The sequence below is a fragment of the Psammomys obesus genome, unplaced genomic scaffold (genome assembly GCF_907164565.1).
Source record: "Psammomys obesus unplaced genomic scaffold, mPsaObe1.curated_primary_1811, whole genome shotgun sequence".
NCBI lineage: Eukaryota > Metazoa > Chordata > Mammalia > Rodentia > Muridae > Psammomys > Psammomys obesus.
In genome coordinates, this window is record NW_026596057.1 from 29,553,411 (window position 1) to 29,566,431 (window position 13,021).

Consider the following 13,021-nt stretch of genomic DNA (forward strand, 5'->3'; position numbering starts at 1 on the left):
ATTATATGCTAAAGTACAGTTTCTGGTGAATGACTGATATGCTAGCAAATAAATTTTAGAACTATATGTAGTAAATTATAAAGTCTAGCAAGTTTATGTTGATCACCATAGTGTATTATACTGGTCATCTTTCCATCTTAACTATAATAAAATACCTGAGAAACTTAAAAAAAAGGTGAGGTAATTTTTATACTAGCCAACTGCTTAAACTCATATCATTTGAATTTCAAAGTCCTCTATCTAATGAACAAATAATACTACTAAATATGTTTAACATAAGGCATGTCACAGCCAACATTAATTAACATTAGATCACAGAAATTAAATGAATAAATAATGTTATTAAAGTGATTCAACTAACACAAAGTCTTGTACCTTGTTTAGGAACTAAATGTTCTCCTCTATATTTGAACTTCCTTCTTTGCTGCTTCCATGTGTATCTCCTCCTTGCGAGAATATAGGGCAGGTGGCTTAGTCTGACTCTATCTTTTCAATATCTGCAAACTCATGGTGGTCGGTGCCAACCCATTACCTAAGCTCAGATCTACAGAACTAGACTAGTTGCTGTCTTTGTGATTCTCCTATTAGCCAAACACCAAAATCATATCTTCTTGCTTGGTATTCAATGGTTTGTCTGCTGGAAGTTTCTAACTTCTATCGCAAATCAAGAGAACTATCTGCATTATCTCCTCAAACCACAGGTGGGAAAACACTTCTTTAGGAACCTCTAAAATGAACACTTTACGGAAGAAATTGAAGCACAGAAAAACAAAAACAATATGATTACTCTAGTATTTTTTATAGGTGTCAGAATGTAGCTAATAATCCAGAATTCAGATTCAAAAAGCCTATTCCTGCCTCTATCATAAATAGTGGGCATATGGGAAAGAGACCCAGATGATCAAAAAATAATATATTATTAAGAATATCTAGCAACATGTTGGTACTTCATATATTAAAAATCAATTCTGGTTGAGCAAATGTCCTTGTTGTGTACTTGAGCATATTTTGGATATATGCCTAGGAGTGGTATAGCTGGATCTTGAGGAAGCACTATTCCTAATTGTCTGAGAAAGTGCCAGATTGATTTCCAAGGTGGTTGTACCAGTTTATATTCCCACCAGCAATGGAGGAGGGTTCCCCTTTTTCCACAACCTCTCCAGCATGTGTTGTCACTTGAGTTTTGGATATTAGCCATTCTGATGGGTGTAAGGTGAAATCTCGGGGTCGTTTTGATTTGCATCTCCCCCAAGGACATGTGTTCAACCATGTTCGTAGCAGTTATATTCGTAATAGCCAGAACCTGGAAACAACCCAGATGTCCCTCAGTTGAGGAATGGATATAGAAATTGTGGAAATGGATACAGAAATTACACAATGGAATACTACTCAGCAATTAAAAACAAGGAAATCATGAAATTTGCAGCAAATGGTGGGATCATCCTGAGTGAGGTATCCCAGATGCAGAAAGACACACATGGTATATACTCACTTATAAGTGGATACTAGACCTATAAGATAGGATAAACATACTAAAATCTGTACACCTAAAGAAGCTAAACAAGAAAGAGGACCTAGGGTAAAATGATTAATCCTCACTTAGAAAGTAAAATGGGATGGACATTGGAAGTAGAAGAAAACAAGAAACAGGACAGGAGCCTACCATAGAAGGCCTCTGAAAGACTCTACCTAGCAGTGTATCAAAGCAGATGCTGAGACTCATAACCAAACCTTGGGCAGCATACAGGGAATCATATGAGGGAAGAGGAAGTTAGACATGAAGAGGACAGGAGCTTCACAAGGACCAAATATATCAGAGCACAGGGGTCTTTTCTGAAACTAATTCTCCAACCAAGGACCAAGCATGGATACAACCTAGAACCCCTGCTCGGATGTGGCCTGTGGCAGGTCATCATCCACATGGATTCTCTGGTAAGGTGAGCAGGGACTGGCTCTGATGTGAACTCAGTGGCTAGCTCTTTGACAGGCCTCCCTTCCCCCACACCCAAGAAGAAGCAGCCCTGCTAGGCCACAGAGGAGGACATGGCAGCCAGTCCTGATGAGACCTGATAGGGTGGTGTCAGAAGGAAGGGAAGGAGGATCTCCCCTATCAGTGGACTTAGAGAGGGGCAGGGAAGAGATGAGGGAGGGAGGGTAGGATTAGGAGGGAATGTGGGACGAGCTACAGCTAGGATGCAAAGTAAATAAACTGTAAATAAAAAAAAATTAACTCTGTTTTTGAAATATTAAATCTACCACCTTACCCAGCATAAAGAGTGCTAGGCTTGTCCTTGGCATTGTTTTTGAAATAGAAGGCTGATGTCCAACATCTAATTAACAAACTATTATTAAATATTAAATCATTAAAATATTTAAACATTAATTATTAGAAATAATCTATTATTAGAAATCACTGATTTGTAGAAATACAAAGAGATATACAAGTGAAATACTCATGATTTATCTCTGCAAACTAACTGTGGAGACAGCTCGCCGAGTGATTATCATCCTATGCATATTGAGTTAAAGTAGCGATAAACTGTGGCTGATGGATTTCTCCTATATTAAGAGACACTAGTGCATGTGAGGCAAACAGCTTCTAACTAATACAAATATATTCTATTTTTTGAATAATTTTTATTTTTCCATAAAGTGTGAATTTTATGTATGAGCAATGACTTCCTTCTCTAACTCATTAGATATAATAGAAATACATACTTATAAGAGGCAAATGCTAAAAAAAAAAAAAATAAATGAGGTAAATGCTAAGGTAATAGCATTATTTTAATGGGTGAAAAATAATTAAAATTACAGAACCTAATTGTATTTGACTAGCTTCTATAGTTGAAACTTTATTTGCAACAAAATATATGTGACTTGAATCACACGTAAATGAATTTACAATTATTATTTTAAACTAAGTATTAATGCATTAGCTAAGTCTGCCACCTAGTGAAAATTTAAAAGTAATGCTTACAAAATAAAGTATTATAGAGCTGTTTATATCTATAAAAAAGCTACTTGTATTCAATTTATAATATAATATGTATTAGTTTGCCTAAGAATTCAATTACATTTTTTTATAATTACTGATATGACAAACCTATTTCTCAGCCTTAATATTTGCTAAACATATTGTGAATGCTAAACAGTTCAGAAACAACATTATATAATAAGCCTCTGTTCCCAGGCACCTACACTATGATGAAATGATATTATAGTTAATAAAATAATGCAATTAGTTTATTTCATCCTTTTACTTGGTACTTTATCTTAATAAAATTTAAAATAATTTTATATAATATACTTAAATAACTGTCGGGAGCAGTGCCTCTGGCAGCTGCTTTGATATTTAAATCTCAGCGGAGAGACTGCTTTTACGGGACCTTCTCTAAAGGCAGGGAAAAATTTGCAAGTCCATCTCCTTTTGTTTGTGACAGCAGGTGGGATAGCTTGTGAGGATCACACCTCTTCCTCAGGCTCCTCATGGAAATTAAGCCATTGTTCTGAGATGTTTCTACTCTGGCTTAGAAACTCTACAAAAAAAAGACAGGCCGACAGTTACTGCTAAAGGGGCTGAGAGTTGCTGCTAGAGGCTAGAGGCTTTTTGCTGTGGCTGTCAAGTCCAGACCTTCTTAAAAAAGCCTCCTGTGTGCTGTGTGTTATTTTATTAATTTTAATCCTCACTCCTGACTCAAGAACCATACGACTCTGCTGGCTGGCTCCAGCAAATAATTAAAAAAATTTAAATAAAACAAAAATAATCCCATCCTCTTTCTTGGTACTTTTATGCTTGGCTGTTGGGAGCTTCCAACTTTTATTGTAAATTAAGAGAACTATCTGCATTATGTTCTCAAACCACTGGTAGGAAGACCCTCCTTTAAGACTCTCTTAGAATGGGTATTTTACTGAAGAAACTGAAACACAGAAAAACAAAACAATTTGTTTACTGTTGCACTTCTATAGATGTCAGAATCTAGCTAATACTCCAGAATTCAGGTTCAAAAAGCCTACCACTATAATTGAGAGTGGGCAGGCTAGAAAGAAACCCACATGATCAAAAGCAATAATATATTATTAAGAATATCAGCAATATGTTTGACTTATTTTGTTTATTTATTGTAATTTATTAGCATCATTGTATAATATTTTTATTAAATTAAGATAATTAGCTTATTTAAATCTCACTATGATTATTTCATATTCTGACTCTATTATATTACCTGCTTGCAATTTTATCACACACTGAAACAAAGACAAGAAGATGTAAGCCTGGAAATTTTATAGAATGTCTTAATTAAAATACTATTAGTTTAGATAAAGTGTTATACTATAAAGCAACCTCTCAAGATGGCCAGAAGTGAATTTCTGATAAGGAGTATAGGTTAAATTTGTAGACATACCAACATTTTAGATACATAAACATATTTTAGACACATTAAAAAAAAACAGCTTGAAAATGAAAGGTTCATAAAACTGACATATATACACACTATACCTGGACTTTTCATAAATAACAACCTACATAAGTAGGTTGCTCGTCTTGGTGCAGCCTGTGTCGTTTAAACCTGGATGCCTATGTTTACACTTACATTATTTTGAAATGTGTTGCTTCCCACATGCATATACATACATTCCTCAAAAAGACTAATTACTTGGGCCAATTCACTTTTTCCACCTCACCTCTTTATGATGTTATAGTCCTGACATTACAAAAAAATCGTTACTGGTCTCATCTGCCCCATTCTTTCTTTCTCTGTGTTGAACTGAACAATGTCTCTATGCTTCAGTGAGATCTGCTCTTTGGAAAGATGGGTATATGCCATGCCTGTCTTTCTGCTTCTGGGTTACCTCACTCAGGATGATCTTTTTTAGTTCCATCCATTTGCCTGAAAATGTCATGGTTTCCTTGTTTGTTCTTGTGTTTTTTTTTTTTAATATTTATTTATTTATTTATTTACTTACTTACTTATTTATTTATTTGTCTATCTATCTATTTATTTATTTATTTATCTTTTATTTTATTTGCATTAGTGTGAATGTGTCAGATCCTTTGGAATGGGCATTACAGACAGTTGTGAGCTGCCATGTGGGTGCTGAGAATTGAACCCGGGTCCTTTAGAAGAGCAGAAAGTGCTCTTAACCAGTGAGCCATCTCTCCAGCCCCATGTTTCTTTGTTTTTAATAGTGGACTTGGAAAAGGGCAGAGAGGAGATGAGGGAGGGAGGGTGCTATGGCTGGGATACAAAGTAAATAACCTGTGATTAATATAAAAAAATAAAAATTAAAAAAATAGTTGAGTAGTATTCCATTGTGTAAATGTACCACAATTTTTGTGTCCATTCTTCAGCTGAAGGGTGTTTAGATTGCTTCCATGCATAAAGAGGACCTAGACCCCTTGTTCAGATGTAGCCCATAGACAGCCCACTCTCAATGTAGGTTCCCTAGAAAGGGGAGAACTGACATTCTCTGACATGAACTCCGCTGCCTGCTCCTTAATCACTTTTCCCTAGTAGGGTGACCTAGCCAGGCCACAGAAGAAGAGGATCCAGGCAGTTCTGATGGGACCTGATAGGCTAGGGTCAAACAATAGGGGAGGAGGTCTTCCCCTATCAGTGGACTAGGGGAAAAGGGCAGGGGAGAAAGGAGGGAGTGTAGGACCCGGAGGAGGTGAGGAAGGGGGTTACAACAGAGTTACAAAGTGAATAAATTTAGATCTTAAAGAAAGGAGTTTCTTCTCCTTACATTTGAAATTCATGTACACATTTTCTGGTATACATTTGTCTTGGAAGAATTGTGTAACACAGAACTAGGAGAGAGTAAGCTCAAGAGATATAGGTAAAACAGAGGCCGTCTCTATTAATGCCTTTTGTATTCAGAAGTAGTTTTTGGGGAGGAGAAAATCAACTGCTTCAAGTCTAGAAATTTGATTTCTGAGTAAAAGAACACATGTATTTTATTCCTCCTGCCCTTCCTCTAGGGACTCTGAAGTCTCTGGGTAGTGGTTTCCTAGAGAGTTTTACTCTACAAAGGACAATGATGGCCTGAGGTCTAACAGAAAGAAACAAATACACAAAACAAAAACAACATCAAGTACCTACTCTCTATACAATAAGAGAATGGAAGTATTTCACATTATTAAAACAAATCTGCATTTATATGATTTTAGTAGTTAAGTACACATACATTGCTAACTGTATTTGTGGTGAGTTAAACATTAATTTAGACATAGTCTAGAGGGCAGAAAACTAAGACTCAGTGGCTTTGGGCACAGGTAAATCCCACTACACAGAGAGTGATGATAAGGGAAAATGCAGGAAGCAATAGGAGAGACTCTTAGAGACAAGGTTAACCAGATGACCACTTGATGGGGGCAGGGAGGCATAGTACTAAGTTTTGAAATGTTTTCGTATCTCTGCTGAGATACCCTATAAAGTGCTCTAGCTGGGAATGCTGATCTCTCAGGATGTAAATCCTCTCCCTTTCCAGATTGTCAACTATCTGTGAGTAAAGAACAGCTGAAAGATACAGCTCCAGCCTCTGCTTGTTGGCATTGTGTGAAGGACAGCACACAGTCTGGTATTCGGGCACAGACTTTATAGGCATGGAAAGCTGGAGTGTTACAAATCCAGAGCCAAGTGGCATCAGGCTAACTTCGGTTCCCTTAGCCTTGTACTGCTCACCTCTATCCGACCTAATAATCTTATAACTATAGGTATAATGGTTTTGTCATCTCCTTTTGAAATCTAACACATCACTAGCTTCCACCTATCCAAAAGTTAAAAGTGCTATCAGAAAGCGTCTGAGACCTGTAGCAAAGACATCTCTGCTTTGTATAAGCCATGTAGCAGATACTTCCAATGATGCATTTGAAAAATGCTTTGATTTTTTTTTTTTTTTTTTTTTGTTTATTTTACTTTCCTTTTTATTTTGTAACTATAAAACTTCATGAAACTGTTTCCATCCTGGAACATCTTATCTGGGACAGCCTGAATCTCTGTCCCCGGGGCCTGGTCAGTCAGTCATATTTTTCTGCAGCATCATCTGTCTTTTACTTCTCTTGAAATCAGAACTGTGATTTTTATGGATACTACTACTAAGAGTCCATATAGGCAAACCCACCATAAGAGAATGAATAATGATAATCTACAAAAAACAATGATATTTTTTCAAAAAAATACAATGATAATTTACAAAAAGAAAAAAAATTCCTTCACTAGGATTTGGGCATGGGACATGACTATAATCTAAGAAAAAAAATGGGAGTGGGGAGCTGATGCCAGCTTGACCTGCACAGTGACAAACTGCCTAAAAAAACCCACAAAACTGACACCTAATAATTACCTGTGAAGGGTTGCAGATATGACTTGGTATTTGAGCACATGTTCAGTATTTGCAAGGGACTGGGTTCAGTTCCCATTGGTGAAAAAAAATCAGCAGCAAAACCAAAAAGACTCATTTAAGTCATTCAGGTGAAAGAATTCATTTTGACACAAACACATCCGGTTGGAATCTCTTTGTGGTCCTGACATCAGTGCACAATTTTGAGAGCACTAATCAAACTGATCAGAACAGAAGAGACAAAGAGAAGAACAGGGATGTTTTTATAACCTATGCATTGCACTCTCAAGAAATTAATGCTATCTTGCGAAGTGAGCCAGCTCCTGTGAGAGCAGTTGTTATAAGAAGAGCAAGATTGGTCCCTGAATCTGTCTACACCTCTGTCCTCTCTCATACTTCTAAGATGATGCAAACGACATGTTGTGTAACATAAATAGCTACGTGCCTGTGGTCTTTCCGCTTCCAATAAACCCATTTTCTTTATAAAGTAAAAAAAAAATATATATATATATATAGTAATAATCTGTATTGCAGACACACTTATATGTTACAAAGCAGAGAGAAATCTGCATGTGTCTATTAATAGTTTAGTATGTAAACGCTACTAACGATTTGCTCTGAGTTAACACCCCTTTACACCCAAGACCAGATGGTCTGGCAGAGGAGTACAAGCTTAACTCTAGCAGATATTAACATTGATATCTCAAAAATAAGAATGAAAGGCATGATTGCAGGAAAACCACAGGCATGATGGGTCTCTGAAGTGTTTTTGACTAGGGGGCCTCGTCTGAGTTCTGGAATGATTGACCCACCCTTAATCCATAAAACCTACTGGCCATAGATGAAATGCAAACACAAGTTATTAGGGTGTTTATTAATCCACTGCTTGTCAGGTCACAGGTTCTCTGACTAAAGTACAACTTCAGTGTCTGCTGTTGCATATTTAGTTTCAGGTAGCACAAACACAACTATTTGTTTTATTTTACTTTTTAATAATGTTAGTGTGGGGGTGGCATGAGCACATGAGGCAGGTGCGCACAGATGCCAAAAGAAGGAGTTGGATCCTGGAGCTAGAATTACAGGTGGATGTGAGCTGCCCAAGAAGGGTGCCAGGAGCCAAACTCTGGTCCTCTGAAGGAGCTCTACAAGCTCTTACGAACTGAGCCATCTCTTCAGGCTTATTCTGTGTGTGTGTGTGTGTGTGTGTGTGTGTGTGTGTGTGTGTGTGTCTCAGTTTCTCTTTCTTTCTGTGGTAGTTTGAGTGAGAATGCACCCCCCCCCACACACACACACACCACAGTTTCATATATTTGTGCTTAGTTAGTCACTAGGGCCTGGACTTTTTGAGGATTGGGGGTGTAGTCTTGTTGTAGTAGGCATTACTTTGTTTGAGGAGTTGTCACTTGGGGTGAACATTGAGATTTCAAAAGCCCATGCCGGGCAGAGTGTCTCTTTTTAGCCTGCTGCCTGTGGATCAGGATACAACCTTCCTAGTTGCTTCCTCATCACTATGCTCCCCACCAAGATGATTAAGGACTAACCCCTTAAACTGTAAGCAGAGCCACAAATAAATGCTTTCTTTTATAAGAGTTGCCTTGGGTATGATGTTTCTTCCTAGCATTAGGACAGTGATTAAGAAGGTACTTGCTTTTTTTCTTTTCTTTATACTGAATATAGAGGTGTGCTTGGTCCAAGCTGACATTATGACCAACAGCAAATTCCCTGTCTAGTGTGCACTAAAGGGTAAAGTCTTGTGTTTTCCTCTGGTTCCTTTGGAAAGAAAGTAGCTGCCTGAAGGAACATATATCTGTATTCCTCTCCCTTTTATCTGGTTTCTTATAAATATTTGACCACTATCCAAGGAACTTTTGCCATCTTGGCCACATCTCAGTAGAACAAAATATTCTATAGCTCTTAGACTTGAGAGAAACAGAAACAAGGTGCATAAAAGAGCCTTTAAAAAAAATACAAGTATTAGTAAAAGCCTCCTAGGACTTGCGATATAAAAGAAAATGTAAATTTAACAATTTGTCAACAAGTTATTATTTGTTGATTGACTGATTATTGATTGATTGACAGGATTTAGTGTAGCCCACAATAATGTTGAACTTACTATATGCAAAAAGATGACCTTGATCTCTTGTACTGTACTTCCTGAGTCCTGAGGTTTATTTCTATGCTACCATGAAAAGTATTATGCCATACTAGGCATCAAACCCAAGGCTCTATGCATTCTTAGCAAACAGTCTGCCAAGGGAGATCCTTGGCAATCTTAATGTTTTGCATGAAAAATATTTGAATTGAACTCCTTAAATTCATATTTTTATATTTTTCTGTATCCTGCTATTAAAAAATATAAAAGTTAGGGGAACCAAGTTAGGGAAACAGGAACAAGAGAAACCTAAAGAAGGATATAAGCATGAGGATATATTTTTGATAAGAAAGGTTAAGATAAAAAATAATAAGGTATGATCATTGTTTGGTTAAATAACATTTGTTCTAGGAAAAGTGGGCAGGTTATTTATTCCACAATGGAAAAGGAAGGTTGTTTACAAAGAGCACATGTCATGAAGGCCTACATAAATCACAAAGGATTGTGGAGGATTAAGCTCAAAGATGGTGCTTGTAAGAAGATTATCATTATTGAAATTCCTAAGACATTCTTACAAGTACTTATTTTTCAAACTTTTTTTTTAAAGCATTTGATCTTGCTGATTGTGTTTTAAACGTTTCTTGCAAAGCATTGTAACTGCTCTATCTTAACATGCTGTTGGAGTCCAGCTCCTGATGGTGGAGAAACAGAATTCTCTAAGTCAGTACTAGTTCTTTCAAATTCTAGGACATCATCGACAAGACACCAAAGGAAACTGAAAAAGGACACCAGGTGTGCTTGCCAAAAGAGCCGCCTTTCTCTTGCAAACCTTGCTTGCATTTGATTACAAAGGATTTTAGGGGTGACAAACTCCTTGACATCCTTCACTTATTTTTTGAAAAAATCTCATCCTGCCAAAGGAGGACAATCAGGACCAAATGACAAAACCACCAAATGGAAGTGTCTTCAAATTATATATATAGTTAGGAGGGAAATTTGCAGAATCAAATGAAGTCATGCCTGGTGTGGCGGGATATGCTTATAATCCCATGACTTGTGGGGTTGAAGCAAGACAATGATGGGAATGAGGTCTGCCTGAGCTTCAAAGTGACACGCTGTCGCACATCCACCAACAGAAAGGGGGCTGAAACGTGATATAATGAAGGTTACTATATTTGACACTGACCAGATGTGTTGTGTTCTATTCATATTTCCTCAGGGCAGAGGCATTTTTTTTTCAGAATTTTTCATATCAAATTTAGATTATTACCCAAATTTATCAAGATTGAGGTGTAAAACAAAATGAAGGGAATCTTCACAGGAAAATTAATATGGCATCTCATTTGCCTTTTACTTGTCTAAGAAATATGATCTCTTTGCTGGATATGTTCAAATGTTAGTATTTAACAGAAGATGAAGACTCCCTGCTCCCTGGTAATGAAATGGGATTTCTTCAGTTTTGACCTGTCTTTTCTTACCTAATGAATCCTGACTCCCACAGACCTCATAGACACCTTCCTAGTTTTTGTTTGTTTTAAAGTTACAGGTTCTTCATAGCACACACACCTTGTATGCACAGTTTTCTGCCGGAAAATTGACCCAGGAAATTTTCTTCACTCACCATGAAAGTATTTGTCTATGGTGACAAAAGAGTAGCCTGGAGGAGGAGTGTTCATCTTATTAACTTCACTACTCAGCTGAAGCTATTACAGCAGAGACAACTTCTCCTCACAGGGACCAAGCTGAGACAGTTCTGAGTGGGACCATATGTTGGCCAGGATTTCTCAATTCTGAAAACCTTTTGCCTCATGAACCAATTATTCCTCTATTTAAATTCAAAGGACTGAATGACACTCTTAAGTATGAACTTTGGTTCACTGAACCCTGTTTTCTGTTGTACTTGATTAAATCTCCTTGCTCTGCTTTTCACAGATCCTTCTGCCATACAGGTAGCTTCAGTTGTCAAGTTGACACATCTGAAAAAAGGTAACCTAAGCCGAGGTATTGAAAGTAAAACAACAAACAGGCAAGAGAGATACCTCAGCAGGTGCTGGGAGAAAGGAGATAGATTTGAGAAATGTAACTTGTGATTTATTTGTGAGATGTCACTGCAATCCATGGGTTAGGCATAGGACATCTGCCAGCAACATCATGGATATTGGGGTTTTCATTGTCATGTTTTCAGGGTAGGTATGAGAATGCCAGAGTGGTATAGACTTCAGCATTTCATATTGGAAATAAATTAATAGGAGGGAAAAGTATGAAAAAACTTTACTCTGAAAGTTGGCAGGTACTTAGTGAGGATCTGTAAGTTAACATCTGAACTGAAGGGCTGAAATCTGGGCAAAGAGAGAGAAGACCCTTTGCTCAACTAGTAATAGTAAAATTGTAGGTGAATCAGTTGATGGTAGCATAGAGGGTGATTAAAGGACTATGAAGATTTAAGAACATTAGAAAAAAAATAGAAGTTAAAAACAGTATTCGGACTTTGTGAAGAAAATGTGAATGTGGAAGGCAAAACTGGTCAGAGTTCGAGGTCATGAGCAGTTATTAATTTTATTTAATATCAGTCACATTGTGTACTAAATAAGTGTTTACTTCATGATCAAATTAGTAAATGAATGACCTAAGGCCAGTTTTCATGTCACGTGGCCACTCCAAATGCACGAGTAGAAATAAATACTTCACATATGGCAAGCACAGGGTAAATGATCACAGGGCAAGGGTCCAGACACGTACCTGAAAAGGGTCTGCACATTCACAATGGTTTTGGCATCTGCCATGTAGTCTTCCTCTGCACTCATGGTGCTCTCTTTGTCCACAACCACCATGTTGGCAGCAAAGGTCACTCCACACCTGAGCAAATCATCTAGGCTTTGATAAAAATTCACAAGGAAATAAAAAAGAAGGGCTTTAAATAAACTACAATACTGCAATCAGTGCCCAAATTTGTTTATTGGTAAGCTAATGTATGTTGTCCTCATAGATGTGTTTATAAACTCAGATAGCACTAATGATAACTGTGATGCAATATGATATGCTAATATGAAATTCAGAATTCATCAGATACCAATCGTTTCAAAGCACCCATATTTGGTATCTGTGTTTAGTAAAACTTACTACATAAACATTTAAACAGAAAGCATGACAGTGATTCATTTTTATAGCTAATGTACTACTTTAAAGACAAAACATTCCAATTGGTTCATGTTTGCTATTTTGGTGAGAGTACAAGAGGGGCAATGACTATATTATTTTGGATAGTAAAGCTAATGTAGAAATATAAAGAATGTGATATGTATTTTAAGTGTCTATATTTATTTATTTAAGATATATTATACTACAGATTGTTCCTAAATTACAAAGAGAGTAAGATAGATAGGTAGATAGTTACATAGATAGCTTTCCTTGTCTGCACGAGGTGACTAGAAAAACTGGGGTATAAGTAGTTGTGAGCTATTTCGGTCAGTTTTTACTCCTATCTTTGTAAAATGTTTTGACCAAATATTCCCTGTACATTAAAGAAAAGGGTGTTTACCATTAAGGCTGAAACGGGGCAACTAGTATTCTCACTGTCTTTGCTTTGTA

The 13,021-nt window shown here is 36.9% G+C and overlaps 1 protein-coding gene across 3 annotated transcripts in view; it reads right to left on the reverse strand.

Annotated features, from left to right (window-relative positions):
- The window catches only part of Kcnt2 (potassium sodium-activated channel subfamily T member 2), a 377,298-nt gene that overhangs the window by 66,018 nt on the left and 298,259 nt on the right, over positions 1–13,021 (reverse strand). For all 3 annotated transcript variants that reach the window (XM_055624693.1, XM_055624692.1, XM_055624691.1), the window contains one exon: positions 12,173–12,307. In XM_055624693.1, the coding sequence (XP_055480668.1) occupies positions 12,173–12,307 (135 nt within the window). The remainder of the gene's footprint in view (positions 1–12,172; positions 12,308–13,021) is intronic.